The 17,044-nt window shown below is 37.1% G+C and overlaps 1 protein-coding gene across 4 annotated transcripts in view; it reads right to left on the bottom strand.

Moving 5' to 3' along the window:
- Positions 1-189: 189 nt before the first annotated feature.
- The window catches only part of BTBD10 (BTB (POZ) domain containing 10), a 71,509-nt gene continuing 54,654 nt past the window's right edge, over positions 190-17,044 (bottom strand). For 3 of the 4 annotated variants that reach the window (XM_011954255.1, XM_011954254.1, XM_011954251.1), the window contains 3 exons: positions 11,670-11,867; positions 9,176-9,286; positions 200-1,322 (listed from right to left, as the gene is read on the bottom strand). In XM_011954255.1, the coding sequence (XP_011809645.1) occupies positions 1,012-1,322; positions 9,176-9,286; positions 11,670-11,867 (620 nt within the window). In that variant the 3' untranslated portion in view covers positions 200-1,011. Of the gene's footprint in view, positions 1,323-9,175; positions 9,287-11,669; positions 11,868-17,044 lie in introns of all 4 variants that reach the window. The other variant, XM_011954252.1, reaches the window with a different exon arrangement.

Below are 17,044 nucleotides of genomic sequence, written 5' to 3'. Positions count from 1 at the left end.
TTGGGCTAGAAAATACTCTTTTCAGATCTAATATTGTTTTGATTTATAGTATATTTTATAATTAGGGAATTTAGATGCCTCATCACACATATAATAAGTTAAAGTTCCTTGAGCTACTATTTCTAATAATACTTATACCAGCGAGATGGGAAGTTATGAGACTAAAAATCTAGTCAACATGGTTATAAATTTGGTCAGAAACATTAAAACAATGGAATTTTATTTTGATGAAAAACTCAAGTTTACAATCATTTAGTAAATGAAGAGCAAACACTTCATTTTCCTATCCCGTAACTCTTAAGAAAAAAAAGCATTAGTAAATAAATATCTGTGAACAGATTAAGGGTAAGGCAGACTGGATAATAAACCACTTCTGACTTTCACACTCCCTGCATGTGACTCACTCTAAAGGGTGAACCGGCCCTGGAGATAACTGCACTGGTAAGTTATGGGCATTAAATCTCATCCTGATCATTCAGATAAACCCAAGATAAATACTTTTTGCTCATCAAGGGCAGCAAACTATACAATTTTTACTCGAGGAATACTTTGACAGAAGCACTTAAATTACATTGTGTATCACAACTATAAAATGGCTTGAACATTTCCATTTAACCACCATTTATAAAGTGCAACTATAGAATACTCTGCATTTTATCTGGGGTGTGATGACTATCAATCCAAACTGAAAGTACCCCAGCTGCCAATTTCCACCACTTTTGAAAAGACCTAGATGTGTGAAAAAGGACCGTCCCCCATACAAAGAACCAATTTCACAAACCTACTGGTAAACAAATACATTTATATAACTGGAACTTCAAAATGCTAGAGTTGTACTCATTTTTAAAAAAACCATTCAGCTACCTTTGGTCTTTAAAAGAGCCTACACTGCAATATCCTAAACATTGTTATGTGCATCTCACAATGAAGAACAGTGGCCTTGCAGTGCAGAATGAGGAGAGTACAACGTCACTGAAGAGTAGCATGCTATGGTTTCAAGGAAAATCAGCATCACAGCATTGGATTCTGTGCATCAGGATCGAGGTCACTGTTGCCAGAAGGGGGATGGATAGGGAGAATATCCAGCTCATCCACTTGTGGAGTTGGGTGCATGACCACCAGCTGGTCCTGGGGAATGTCTGCTGCAGCTGCTGCAAGATTGGTGATAGATTTACTCTTTACACACTGAAAGTCTACATGCCGACTCTTTCCTTCTTCCTTCTCCCAGGACATTCGAATAAAGGGCCTTTGGACATAGTTGTAGATCACTTCTGGGCGGCCTCCAGGCCTTTTCTTTACTTTTTCTTTGTAGGTAGGATAACCTGAAAGAAAGAAAGAAAGATTTTAAAAACTGAGGAAACACACACAGACCTCTCACCCAATTTTGCCTTAGAAAGCTTTTCTGCTATAGATCCTAAAGAAACAGAAATTAAAACGAAGTGAAAACAATATTCCATCCACCTACTCATTAGTTCATGAGCCAGAGATGAAAACCCTACTGACGTAATTCACAAAATCTATCATTCTTTCAATTATTCAATATACCATCAAAAAAAAAAAAATTCTTAAAGTAGGAGTATGTTGGAGATGAGTCCTCAATACAATAGTATGGAGCAGATTTTGGTCTCTAGCTATGTATCCTTTTTTTTTGACATGGAGTCTCACTTTGTCACCCAGGCTGGAGTGCCATGGTACAACCTTGGCTTACTGCAACCTCTGCCTCCCGGGTTCAAGCAATTGTCCTGCCTCAGCCTCCAGAGTAGCAGGGATTACAGGCATGTGCCACCATGCCCAGCTAATTTTTGTATTTTTAGTAGAGGGGGTTTCACCATGTTGCCCAGGCTGGTCTCAAACTCCTAACCTCAAGTGATCCGCCTCGGCCTCCCAAAGTGCTGGGATTACAGGTGCGAGCCACCGCGCCGGCCTCTAGCTATGTATCCTTATATTCTCGTCACAGGATTACCTGGCCTACAGGCCTGCAAATTATGCCACATTAGCCTTCTAGTTTCCTTAAACCTACATCTCATCTTTATATTGCTCTTTTTTCTTCCCTTTTTCATTAAAAGAAAAAGCTGTACAGCTCTCCAGGTGGTTCTTGATACTTCTGCATCTAGATCAGCAAGGCCAACATTTTAACCTCCCGTATCATTTTAACATTACTACTCCCAAAAACCAAGCATTTGATTTACAGTCACATTTCCAAAGCAGCATTCCCTGATTAATAATACCTAATATTACTTTCCTCTTTTGGAACATAGTCACTTAAAAGTAAGGACAACCCTAGATTTGAAAAAAAAAAAAAAAATTATTTACTAGTAAGGCCATTTCTCCAAAGATAAACTGTCCTTAAGAAACTATTACAGACACCTTCCCTTCTTTCTTCTAGTAAGAATTAACTAGTTTGGACCAGGGATTGGCAAACATTTTCTGTAAAGGGCCATCGTAAATACTTCAGGCTTGTAGGCCACATGGTTTCTACTAGAACTACTTCACTCTGCCACTGTAAAGTGAAATCAGCCACAGAGAATATGTAAATAAATGAGCATGTGTATGTTTTTCTTTTTTTGGAGATGGAGTCTCTGTCACCCAGGCTGGAATGCAGTGGTGCTATCTTGGCTCACTGCAACTTCTGTCTTCCAGGTTCAAGAGATTCTCCTGCCACAGCCTCTAGAGTAGCTGGGATCACAGGCGCCTGCCACCACACCACAGCTAATTTTGGTATTGTTGGTAGAGATGGGGTTTCACCATGTTGGCCAGGCTGATCTCAAACTCCTGACCTCCAGTGATCCTTGGCTTCGCAAAGTGCTGGAATTACAGGCGTGAGCCACTGTGCCCAGCCACATGTGTATGTTTCAATAAAACTTTATAAAAAACAGGCAAGGAGCTGATTTTGGCCCATAGGCCAAAGTTAGACCATAGTTAGAAAAAATAGAATGGTCTCACATAGTAGGGGATCAATTAACGATTATTGCATAAGGGAATGCATGTAGGCATCGTTGGTAGCTAGTACAAATAGCCATGTGTGTATGTGGTGGGGGTGAGATAGGTGCAGCGGGTGAACAAAGCTAAAAATCTAAAAACCTGTGGAATGTCTTTATTTCATACTTTTGGTCAATTGCCTCTGAAGGCAGCACCGGACATCAGAAAGGTCTCCATCTCCATTCCCTCGTCCTTGATTCCTCCTGGACTATTAGAAAGACTTTAGAATTCCCATCTCCTTGTATTCTGTCCTCCACACAAAATCACCACTCTAGACAAATGTAATCATATTATAATCCTTGCTTAAAAACTACCAATGGTTTCCTCATGCTTAATGGGAAGGTCTGTACTCTTCAGAATATTATACAAGGCTTTTTTACAACCTGGTTCCAATCTACGTACTGTCATCTATTATCATACTACACTCTAACTCTAGAGTTCTTAAATACACCTGCCATATTAAGCTTTCCCGAAACATGCTTTTACACAAATTGTTCTGCTGCCTGTTCCCTCTCAGCCTCCTTCCTCTGCACTCCACCTTCTTTTATCCCTGGCAAAAACATTAAGACTCTCCACACAGTTAATCATTCACTTCTTATGTTCCACAGCACTACCATATGTTAACAATACATAACACAACTAAACTGTAATTACCTTTTTGTATATCTGACTCTCTGACCTAAATAATGAGTTCCTATATGGCAAAGCCAGTGTCTTTGTTGGTGTATCCTCAGTGCCTAGCACAGTACCTGATACACTGCAGGTGCTAAGCAAATATTTGAGCAAAGAGTGAATGAACTACCAGGACATGCCAGTTACAAGTAATAACCTCTTCCAATATCCATCTTACTCAGAACATTTTTTCCTTTAAAAATAAAGTAAAATCAGCCCTTTGGGAGGCCAAGGCAGGCGGATCATGAAGTCAAGAGATCGAGTCCATCCTGGCCAACATAGTGAACCCCATCTCTACTAAAAATACAAAAATTAGCTGGGTGTGGTGGCGTGCGCCTGTAGTCCCAGGTACTCAGGAGGCTGAGGCAGGACAATCACTTGAACCCAGGAGGCGGAGGCTGCAGAGAGCTGAGGTTGCACCACTGCACTCCAGCCTGGTAACAGAGCGAGACTCCGTCTGATAGACAGATAAGATAGATAGATAGATGATAGATAGATAGATAGATAGATAGATAGATGATAGATAGATAGATAGATAGATAGATAGATAGATGATAGATAGATAGATAGATAGATAGATAGATAGATAGATAGATAGATAGATAGATAGAGCGAGCCTGCCCCTGACTTGCAGATTTACCAACCTATTCAGTCAACAGTTAATGGTTTAGCAGTTACCGCATCACAGAATTGTAATGCCAGAGTGCTACCTTAAAGGTGTTTACGGTCTACTGAGAGTGATTAAATTGTTCATAAAGTCAAAGAATATTCCAAACAAAATATATATACATAAGATACAGTGTTAGAGCAATAGTGGAAGCGTAAAGAATTCAGAAGATGAATGAAATTCCAATGGACTAAAATAGAAGAAGCTTCTTGAAGGCCTTCCTTAATCTTCTTAATGGATAAGCAAGACTGGGATGGGCAAAAACGAGGGGAGCGCAAGGTAGGCAGAGAGAGTATCATTCTAAGGACAGAATGGCATCAGGTAAGCTACAGAGGCAGGAACACAGAAGATGGTTTAGGAGACTCTAACACATGTATGACTGGAACAGAAAGTGTACTGGGAAACAGCTGGAGGTAACATTAGAAGACAGATTATGGTCAAATGGAGGACAGCCATGAGTAGATTCTACTCTTTAATAAGAGTAAATTATACTCTTTATTAAAAGCTCAGATTTTGTTTTAAGCTTAGTTTGTTTAAATCTTGCAGAGAACAAAATTTTGTATGCAGTTCCAGAAACATGGAATTGGGAAATCAGAGGTTCTGCATATAGGTGAACTTTCAGCGATAAGAGCCAGTCCTACTACTGTCTTGCCGTTCCTGCCCAGGATGTGGAGGGTAGAATAATTCACAATCCCATCCAATTAAAGACTTCATTACTTTGTCTCACATTTCCTGTATTCTATGGGAACTGTAATTCCACAATTATTTCAGAGTTTGTAATCTTAAACTTCTGGTTCTATTCTAAGTCTCGGCCAATTACTCTGATAGAAGAGAGCTTTCCACTGAGTTCAGGACAAGGACTAATGATGGGAGTAAGGCCACATCCAACATGGTCTGCTAGATGGGGTAGCAGTAGTCCTAAACTGCCTTAAGAACCCAGCCCTAGGAGGTTGAGAGATGCTGTTCCATTAAAGGATAAGTGAAACAAAATGAAAAATTCCAAAGAAGTGCCTTTTGGTGGAATTGTGGTGTGAAGAATGATTTAGGTAAGAATTATTTGTGCTTTCCCATGACACATTTGTGTTTAACAACACCAATAAACCCAAAAAGCCTGCTTAAAATTAAGTAGAAGAGGCCTGACTATAGCAATCTCTCAATATGAATATGGGACCACAGAACTAAAATTATTTTTTGAATACTTCCGGCCTTATATTTCATCATCTTTTCTCACATATCCAAGTTCTCTCTGGTCCTCCTCATGTCTCTGATACACCAACCCAATCTAACTCCCATAAAAGTCAACACATTTAATATTCTAATAAACTACTTTTAAGGGACTTGGGATTGGTATGGCAGGGGCACAACAATGGTGGGGGAGGATAGTAACAAAATGGCTACCTTGGAAATCTCATTTTTTTTCTTTCATCCCAAGAAAGTCTCAGCACTTCTGCCGGGGTTATGACTATTCTACTTATTTTTTCAAGAGGAAAAAGTAATAGACTTGATGAGAAAATATGGTTATTGGTGTACATATTAGTTGAGAAAGGAAAGAGTGCTTGAGTACATAGAAGCAGTTATTGAAAAAAAGAATAGAAGAGTTTGGTTAGTTACCGTCCTGCCAAAGTCAAGCCCAATATCACAGATTGTAGTACGCAGGCAAATAATTTTAAATTTTAAATTTTTAAAATTTCCACTTAAAGTAATATTTCAAAACCACTCACAGACTCAAATCACAGAGACTTGGATTCAAGACCTGGCTCTGCTATTTATTCCAAAAAAAACTTCAGTAAGTATTTAACCTTTTAAGCTTTAGCTTCTTTCTCTTAAAAACAGAGATAGTGATAGCTAACCAAATAACCCCATTAGGTAGAGGAAAGCTCTGTTTTACAAAATACCAGCTGATAAATATAAAGGAATGATAAATTAGAAAATTATCATTTTGCAATCTTTAATGAAATTACAAATTCAGGCAAAAATTATCAACTAGTATTTAAAACCTTTAGGTAATGATTAGCGGGCAGCTGAACATTCTTAGTGTCAAAATACCACACAAAGGAACAGCTTAATCTTATAATAGAGAGATCAGGTTGAACACAGAGCCAAACCATGTCACAGATATGGTTTGGCTCTGTGTTCCCACCCAAATCTCATTACAAATTGTAATCCCAACGTGTCAGGAGAAGGGCCTGGTGGGAGGTGTTTGAATCATGGCAGCAGTTTCCACCCTGCTGTTCTTGTGATAGTGAGTTCTCATGAGATCTGATGGTTTAAAAGTATGTGGCAGTTCCCCCTTCACTCTCTCCTGCCACCACGTGAAGAAAGTCCTTGCTTCCTTTTCGCCTTCTGCCATGATTGTAAGTTTCCTGAGGCCTCCCAGTCATGCTTCCTGTTAAGTGTGCAGAAGTGTGCATCAAATAAACCTCTTTTCTTCATAAATGACCCACTTTGAGATAGTTCTTTATAGCAGTGAGAAAAAGGACTAATACATGGACTAAGCCTTTAATCTAACTTAGAGTTCACAGAAATTACTAAACTGAAGGACACACCAAGGAAATAATAGGGCAAATCCAGAAGTGGGACCTTCTACAAGACAACTGGCCCAGACTCTTCAATAGGACAGTATCATAAATAAGGAACTACTCTAGATTGAGAAATTTGACAAAACAAGCAGTTAGTTATAAGATGTGGTCCTAGACTGAATCTTGGTTTAAAGAAAACAGCTAAAAGGAAATTTGGGGAGACCACTGAGAAATTTTAATGTGGATTGATTCAAATAAAGTATTCTTAATTTTGTAGGGTATGTTAAAATATTTTTTAGAGCTGCATATTAAAATATTAAGGAGTGAAATATCATATATAGCAGATATATATATACAGATATATACGTTACATAATATATATACACACATATAGTGTACTATTTTAAATGAATTTTATATGAGGTTAATAGTAAATAGTACTTGTTACTAGGTCCTTACAAATTATATGAAAATTCATTTAAGAGTTATGGCTCAATGCTTTAGAGCACTGCTATTTTCTCCCTGTGACAGAGAAGGAAGTCCTCACTTTCAGTAACTAATTTACATATAGCTTTTCCATAAATCTTTTATTTACTATTTGAGAACCACCTATACCTAGGAACGAGACCACAAGTTAGGTATGCAATATGCAACTTGACTTCTCTCAAGGAGCTCACAGTCTATGACTGAACAGAGTATATTATAGCAAACTATTCTAATGAACAATTTCACAGAAGTTCCAAGAAGGTTTCAGAGGATTTGAAGGATGAGTAATAGTTGCCATGAAAAGAAAGAGGAAGTAGAGTGGGAAGGAAGGAATTTCTAGTAAATAATATTTGATTATCACAACTATCCTCTAAGATATACAGAATATTATACTTACTACCAAGATAAAGGAAACTGATGCTCAGAAAGGCTGAGGGACTTACCTTAAGACACTTGGTCAGTATACTCCTTACCATGGCCTATAAGACCCTGCATTTTCTGATCCTACTTTATCTCTTCTACTAATTCTCAGACCAACTATATCTCTTCAAATCTCCTCCTCATTTATTATACCAGACATATGTATGTTTTCTGTACCACAAATACAGTAAGCTCATTCCTACCTCAACACTTTTGCACTTGCTGTTTTCTCCTTCTAGAACCATTTTTGTCACCAGGCCTCCCCTTGAGTGTCTTCTCCTCAGAGGCCTTCCCTGTCCTCCCAATCTACAGTAGCTCCCAGTGCCTTCTCTCTAGCTCTAAGACCAAGTAGCTAAATCTCACTGTTTACCAAGTAATGGACTAGGGCACTAGACCAATGCTTCATATATCAGCAATTCCACTGCTTTTTAAGCCCAAAGTCTCTGGCCCTTCCCACACAAAAATCCTGTTTCTGGTTATTCTTCCTATATATCTCAGTAGCCCATTACTATTCTCCAGCAGTTCAACCAGGTAGGTCAATGATCGACACTATTATCTTCATTATCACCATCACAAACATATACTGCGAATTTACTATGTACTAGGGCAGTGTTTTAAGTGTTTTTCACATATTAATTCATTCTATCCTTACAAACACCTTATAAAGTACTCATTTAATGCTCTCATTTTAGAGGAAAGAAACTGAGGCACAGAATTTTTAAGTGCCTTGGCCAAGGTCACACAGCTATTAAGTCAAAGGATTTGAACATAAGTAATCTGGCTCCAGAGCCTTTACTCTTTACATTGTCATGTTATATCAATTAAGATACTTTGTTCTTCTTAAGGGTATTTTAAAATAAAAGAGGCATCTGATAAAACATTACAGAAAAATTCTTTTAATTCATAAAGTAAGCTATCTAAAACTCTAAAACATTTACATAAGATGAAAGAAATTTCATAATTTGTATTTACCTTGAAAATAAGCTATTATTATACTTTAAGACCTAAGTAACCTATTAGTAGTGCTGCTGTTACATGAATTTTCAGGAAGTAATTTTTAATTCTATTGAGCTTCAATGACCACTACTATGCAAAGAGTCCTGCCAATCCTATGGGAATGTACATATATTCACGTCTACACACACCACATGGGCTTTGCCAAAAATGAATTAGGGCAAACTAGGGCAGAAAAAGACAAATTCATATCTCTATCACTAGAGAATCTTATGGAATAACAATTTCTAATGGCCTTTTATCTGTCTTCTAAGTGCAGTTGATTTTTGTTATTTATAGGTCTACTGCATAAGCATGTGGTAATTATTTGTCAGAGTTTTTCTCAAAGTATTCCAACTGTATTCTAAATAAGATCCAATTGTTTTTAACCTTTTTGTTTTCAAAAGAAAATTAATAGAAAATAACGAAAATGTCTTACCTTCTATTCCCAATCTAATCTTCTTAAGACCCCTCTCCTTCAAAACTGACTTGGCCACATCTCTGTTTTCAATATACTTGAAAAATCTATATAATTTTGTGCTATAAATAACTGGAAACAAAAAGACAAAATTATTATTGTATTAAAATTAAAAGATTTAGAGATGAACTTAAATTTATCTTGCTCATCAAAGGGGCCTAACAGTTCTAAAAGCCCAAATAATGGATGCAGTAATGCCAAAGGATGACTAGCCAACATGACAGGGCAGTATTCAGTATAGTTAATGTAGAAGCAAATGTCTACTTAAGTGGAAACAAGAAAAGCTTTGACAACCAATCAGAAAACCCAATCCACAGGAAGAATCTCCTTCTGAAAGATTCATCACCTACACATTTATTGTAATGGGATCTGCCCCAAGTTTTAAATAAGATAATCCAAAGAAGATATCAATATTGTATCATTATCAAGCAAAGTAAAGCACTTTGCTAAGATGTCTACAAGGCCTAGTCTAGAAGGGGAAAAACTGCCTTGTCAAAGAGTACAAAACAGATACATTTTACATTTCATGGATTGAGCAACTATTAATAATTTCCCAAAAGACAAAGACCCTCCCCACAAACTGTTTTCCATTCAGGCGAACAGCCCCATTTAATACTGATGTTAAAAATGGCAGATTCGAGCAAGTTCTGCCCAGGTTAGTCTGTTTAGAGCAAACTGGCTTTGCAAAGGACAGACATTCCACTGACAACATGTTGAGTCTTCCAAATGTGCTGAGAACTTCAGGGAGTTAGACTGATGGACATTCCTCGCCTTCTCTCTTTCAGGTTGAGTTATCTCCCTTAAAAGGTGAACTGCAAAGGTTTTTTCAAAAAAAGAAAAACACACTCACAAACCAAACATGCTGGTTTAAGAGCCAATAAAAGGAAAATACGTATATAAACTCTACTCATGGGGTAAATTTGTGAGTATTACTATATCCTTAAGATTTACTGGTATTTTAAGAAAAAGATTATTTTAGATCTTAGAAAGGACAATCTATGTCATAAAGTCACATGTAGAAAAATCAGGCCAAAAGGCTATCTCTAGCTCCTCAAATGAATCTCCTTTGTATTGGATCATCTTGATACAAAATAATACATATTTAGACAACTAAGTAAAAATGTTTTCAGGCCTTTCAAGCTTCAAGATAAAAAACAAGAAAACAAAAAAATATTGAAGTGAAAAGTTCAACAATGGAAAAGAAAACACCAGGTTTATTATAATTCCTTTATCACTATAATATCATTTCTATGTTCTATGGTTGGCTGTACTTTCTTGGGGTCAAACCTTTTGAAAAGTAAAATATAAGTTATAAGCTTGTTCATTCCTTTTCCTTAACAGAAAATAATTTAGTATACCTCTTTATTTTTGACAACCTTTCATTTTTCTTGGGGTTTGTTCAACTTTTTATTCCACATATTATAGAAAAACATTGTCAGCAAAGAGCCTAGAACTGAGGAAATAGCAACAGAAATGTCTATTACAACAACTATCCACAAAGGAATCACAACACTCATTTAAGTACATCATGCAAAAGAAATATCTCAATGCAAACTCTGAAAAGTGCTACCATAACTTGTGTTAAAATAATCTTTCAAAAATCTCCTTTAGAAGTAAAAAAGAATGCCATCTGGAGTCTGCTTTGTTTTGATTTTAGAAAAGCGTATGTAAAACGGAAAAATCAGAGATAAAATGTTTTGGTACTTTCTATATTAAACCCTAATCCTTACCAAGACAACAGACTATATAGTACAGAAGAAGATGCTAGGCTATTTTATTCAATTCCTTGAGTCATTCTTTCAATTCTTCCTTATTTATTAAACTGGTCAAAAATACTAATATTGGGCTCATCAAGAAAAATAACAAAAAAATAAGAAAAAATGTTAGTGACTGCTGCTCAAGACAGGTCATTTTGGTCAGAAATACCCAAAAGAACTATAGTACAAAGGCTTATGAAGGGTCATTGTATCCTTGATGAACATATATGATATTTTTAAAAAGGGAACCTTAGAACTTCAAGTTATCTTCAAAATCAATGAGTTAAAGCTTCTAAATTTATATAAAAACAAAAACTCATTTTTTAAAAAGTTATTTTTAAAAAGGAACTAGTTCTCCTGAATGCTTTTAAATACAAAGAAAAAAAATCTATCAAGTTCCAGAGAGTCAACAAATAACTAACTATGTGTGTATGGCATGGGTGGGGCATATTCTTCTGCACAGGGACATACTTTGGGCATTGCGAGCCATGCAGTTTCTGCTGCAACTACTCAACTCTGCCACTGTAGCATGAAAGCAGCCATAGGCAATACACAAAACTTAATTTATAAAAATAGGTGATGGGTTGGATTGACCCCCAGGCTATAGTTTGCTGGTCTATGAGAAGAGCTCTTTCTTAACACACACAAGAAATAATTTGTGATGATTCAGGAGAAAGAAAACATGCCAGAATACTTACTTTGTGAATATTCTTCTCCCATCTGTGGTGGATATTCTTCATCCCAATCAACCACATCATCATCTGTAAGCACCACTATATGACATTCTCGTTCCCCACTCTGGGCACTAGCTACCATGAGAGGGAGGATCATTTCTTCCAGATAAAATTCAAATTGTCTACGAGCACCATCATTTGATAACTCATGCATTAGGGCACCTGAAATGAAATCCACAAAAATCTCTTACCAAAACTTTTCCTAAAAAGCCTTCTTTTAGAAATATAGAATCTTACAATAACAAAGGCCAATTAAAGGCATCCTACATAGGCCCCGTCATTTTACACATCATGAAATAACTTGCCTAATATTACAAAACTAATTTGAAAGTCAGAATTAAAACCCTATCTCTAGCCTAGCATATTTTTCCACTATACTATATTATCTTCCATCAGTATACGCAATATGTCTTAAGGTATATCTTAAAGATACTTTTCAGGTTATCCACATAAACTGAAATAGTTCTTATATTCCATTTCCTGCATGCTCTGCTTCTCAGAAAGTTGCAAACCGATTTAATATTTCAGTGCAGGTTGAGAGGTGAGGTGAAAAGGGTCAATAGTCTTTAGAATAAGGCAAGCAAAAGGTCAAGCAAAATACAACATGATGCAGGAATTCCACAGCAAACTTGATACTAGAAGTGAGAGAGCTGAAAGATAAGACTTCAACCTCCTTAAGCACAGACATAATGAACAACTTCAATTTCCTAAATGCACAGCCACTAACTCACCTGCATTGCTTTTTTCTTGTATTTCTATATAATGGCAATGTCCTATCTCCCTACTGAAGATGCCAACATCTCAAGAACTACTGCTACTGCATCAGTATGGAGAGCAAAGTTAGAGAAGCAACCATGGCAACCATATACATGAGTGTGTGTGTGTGTGTGAGAGAGAGAGAATGTGTGTGTGTGTGTGTTGTAAAAACTGGAGAACTGGAGAAGGGATGAAGGAGTACACTAGAACTCAAACCTACAGTCTCCCAAGGGAGAGCTTTTCCTCCCTACAAAATGTCTCTATAATTATATATTATATAATAGACACTATATCATTATTATAATTGATTAGATAATTAAATAATCTATATTACTATTACTTAGCCATGCCTCTCTCCAGGTTGGCTATTTCCCATTGTCATTTTAAAAAGTTATCTTTATAGACAAATACCTATATTTCAACACCTTCTCTCTCTCTAGCTTCTGAACCAATTCCAATCTGGCTTCTACTCTCACTATACTACAAAAATGTCTTGCTGTGGTCTCCAAATGGCCTTTATATTGTCAAAGACAATAATCATCTTTGGTCCTGATCTTATGTGACCTCTCAGTTTAATCTCCTACACTGGACCACTCTTTCTTGAAACATACTCACCCCTAAGAATCTCTGATACCATTATCCCTGTTTTTTTTCCCTCCTCCTGGCTATTCTTCCTCAGTAACCTTTGCCAACTCTTCCTCCTCCAGCTGTTCATTAAATACTGGTATTTCTCAGGACAATTTTAAGTTCTTTTCTACTTTTATCCTATGCTGATAATTCCCAAATTTATTTCTACTAATTTAGTCTTCTGTATTCGAGATGCATTTTATTCAGCTGCTTTCCGGAAATTTCCGCTTGGATGTAACCTCAGAGGTACCCTAAACTCAATACATCCAAAATTTAACTTACCATCTCTGTCTCTCTCCACAGTATTTTTCAAATCAGTAAATGGCATCACTATCAATCCAAGTTTTCAGAACCATCTCAGTACAGTGCTGGGCATATAATGGGAACTTAAATATTAGTATACTAAATGAATAAATCCTGGATTTCTCCTTTACCTCCTAATTCAAATAATTCCCCAAGTCTTCTTAAACATACCTTGAATTGTGTTATTTCCTTCTTTTGGCAGATATTCACCAAAGATAGCTGCAAAATCTCCTAAGCCACATACTTTTCTGCAAGGTGACCTTGACATCTCTTCCCAAAAAGTGGAATCTAGTTCCCCTCCCCTTTAATTAGACTGGTAATACAAACTTGTTTGTAACCAGAGGAGCATGGCTGAGGGGACAGCACATGACTTTGGAGGCTAAGTCAGAGGAAGCCTTGCAATTTCTGCCTTGGTTTTTGGAATGCTTGTTCTTCAAATGCTTCCTTTCTGAATGCAGCCTCCAGGATTTGAGAAGCCCAAGTCATATGGAGAGACTACACATAGGTATTCTGTTTGGCATTCCTAGCTGAGTCCAGCCTTTGAGTCATCCCAGTCCTGGCACCAGACATGTGAATAAAGCCTCCAGCCTTGTGAGCCACCCCAGCCCATCAATTCTTCACAGATGAGGCCTCAGATACTGTGATACAGCCATAAGCCACCTCTGCTGTGTCCTGTATAAATTCCGGACCCACGGAATAAATGAGAGTAATAAAATGGTTATAGTTTATGCTAAGCTTGAGGTGGTTTATTACACAGCAATAGTTAACCCAACATATTCCATCCCCTTGCCTCCATTCCGGTTCTGTTCATCATTAACTTTCACCCAAACTACTACAAAATCTTTCTGATTACATTCCCCCAACATCCGCTTTTGCCTCTCTGCATTTCATTTTCCCCACAGCAGCCAAATCTAATTGCCTCTGCTAGTCTAACCCTCTCATGACTTGTACTATCCTCAAAATAAGTCTCAAATCCTCAACTTGGTACATAAAGCCCTGCTATGTGAAAAAGAATTTACAGACCAGAGTGTAGAATCAATCCTTTAATACACTTTCTTTAATTATCCATATACTGATGACTCCCACTTACATCTAGCCCACATTTCTCTGCTGAACTTTAGACATGTATACCCAATGCTCCACTTAACAGTTATACTTGGATATCTAACAGCTATTTCAAACTTAACATGTTCAAAATCAAGCTTTTAGATTTTTGCTCCTCATGAAGTCTCCCCCATCTCAATTAATGGCAACCTCACACTTCCAGTTAAAGCTCTCCTCTCCTTTCCACTCCACATTCAGTTGAAGAGGAAATCCTGGTAACCTGAATATCAAATATACCCAGAATCTGACTAGTTCTTACTGTTTCCACTTAATCCAAGCCCCTACCATCTCATACCTGGACTTTGATCATGGCTTCCTAACTGATCTCTTTGCTTCTAGCACTATTCCCCATTTGGTCTATTTTTAACACAACAGCCAGAAGTGATTCTTTTAAACCTTAAGTCAGGTCAGGATTATAACACTTAACAACTCTACATAGACTTCTGTGTGAACAGGGCCCCCATGAAATAGTACAATGTGACAGTCTTACAGATCATATCATTCTTCTGTTCAGACCCCTCCCATATCTTCCAATCTCACTCAGAATAAAAGCCAAAACATAAAGGCCTTATTTGACCTAAGTGCCTTGTTACCTCTCTGACCACATCTCCTATTACTGACAGTCTCACTCACTCCACTCCAACTATCCTGGCCTCTCTGCTGCTCTCAAATATACGAGACAAACTCCTTCATTGTGTGCATTCACTAGTAACCTCTGCTTGGAATTTAACATTTTTACTTCCAATGAAAGTTTCTCTGGCTCCTCTAAGTAACTTCTTCACTTTTTTCTCCTTGGCACTTATCACTAACATACCATATATGATTTATTTACTTTATCACATGTTTTTCCCAATAGAGTGTATGTTCCATTAGAACAGAAAGTTTTGCCTGGTTTGTTCATGCTGAATCCCCAAAACTTAGAACAGTGCTTACTACAGAGTAGAGCCATTAAATATTTGTTCAATTAATAAATTTTGTTTCCTCTTTACCTCTCAGGCCTTATTCCTCATCACTCATACTCCATCCCTCTGCTCTAGCCACACGTGCCTTTTTTTGAGTCCCCTAAATATGTCATAATCCTTACCACTTAAACCTCTGCACATATCATTTCTACTGCTTATATGGTCAGCTTTCCCCCACTCTTTGCCACTCCTTCAGGTTTCAGCTTTAATGGCACTTAGATAATGATTCTCCACAGAGCCTTTGTCATACACTTCTAATAATATCTCATTTCTTCACTGCATTTTTCACAGCTTTTATTACTTGTTAAATGTCTGTCTTCCCAACTAGACTATAAACTCCATAAAGGCAGGGACAAAGTCTGTCTTTGTTCATCACTATATGTACTATATGTATGAAACTCATAAAAAGCTTGATTAAGAAGGAAGAGGGGACAAAAGGACAAGTTAAATGGTAAACTAGAAATGAATAGTTGATCAGGACGCAGAGACACAAGAATGATATAGTGGACTCTGGGAAGTCGGTGGGGAAGGCTGGGAGGAAGTGAGGGATAAAAGACTACATACTGAGTACAGTGTACGCTGTCTGGGTGATGAGTGCACCAAAATCCAGAAATAACCACTAAAAACTTATCCATGTAACCCAAAACCACCTGTATCCCAAAAACAATTGAAATAAAAATTTAAAAAAATTAAACCTGACACTTAGAAATTAAAGGTAAAAGGTAGAAATCCCCAGTATAAAGATAGTATTTGACACCACAGTGATGAATAGCACCACTTAGAATATGTGCAGATTCTGTGAGAGAGAAAGTAGCTAACAGTGGAGAACAACCACATTCCAAGGATCAGGAACAAGGATGCCAAAAAGCCAAAGGAAGGGACAGTCAAGAAAAAAAGGAGTAACATTATAATTAAGCCTAAAAGAAATGACTTTATTTTTCTTGAGACAGGGTCTCACCATGTTGTCTATGATGATTTTGAACCCCTGGGCTCAAGTGCTCCTCCCCACCTCAGCCTCTCAAAGTGCTGGGAATATAGACATTAGCCCCACATCCAGGGAAATGCCTTTAAAGACAGAGATGCCAGAATTCCCATTAAACTTAACATTGTTCAAAATCTTCTAGCCAATTTGACAAGACAAAAAAAAAGACATAAAAAGTGTTATTTGTAACATAGTCAATTAACTATGAGGCATATATGAGGATCAACTAAAAAAATCATTAGAAATAAACAGGGTTCTATGAGGTGGCTAAATGTACAAAATTCAGTAACTTTATTATAAGTTAGCAGTTTGAAAAGTTAAACATATTCTACACACAGCAATAATAAAAACACAAAATATTAACAAGACCAGAGCACACTATATGAAGAAAATGATAAAACTCTACTTAAAGACACAAAAGTGTGAATAAATGGGAAGACAGCATTTGGAGCTATATGTTAATTCTTCTGAAAAGTTAACTTCAAAGGATTCCAATGAAAAGTTCAAGTTATTTTTAATGAGAATGTTTTTGAACATCTAGAATAGACATAAGTCAGATTTGAGTATGTTTGAGCCTGAGATTTACTACACAGAGATACGGAAAG

This window comes from Colobus angolensis, unplaced genomic scaffold (assembly GCF_000951035.1).
Source record: "Colobus angolensis palliatus isolate OR3802 unplaced genomic scaffold, Cang.pa_1.0 Scaffold380, whole genome shotgun sequence".
Taxonomy (NCBI): Eukaryota; Metazoa; Chordata; class Mammalia; order Primates; family Cercopithecidae; genus Colobus; species Colobus angolensis.
This window is presented reverse-complemented; position numbering and strand designations above follow the sequence as displayed.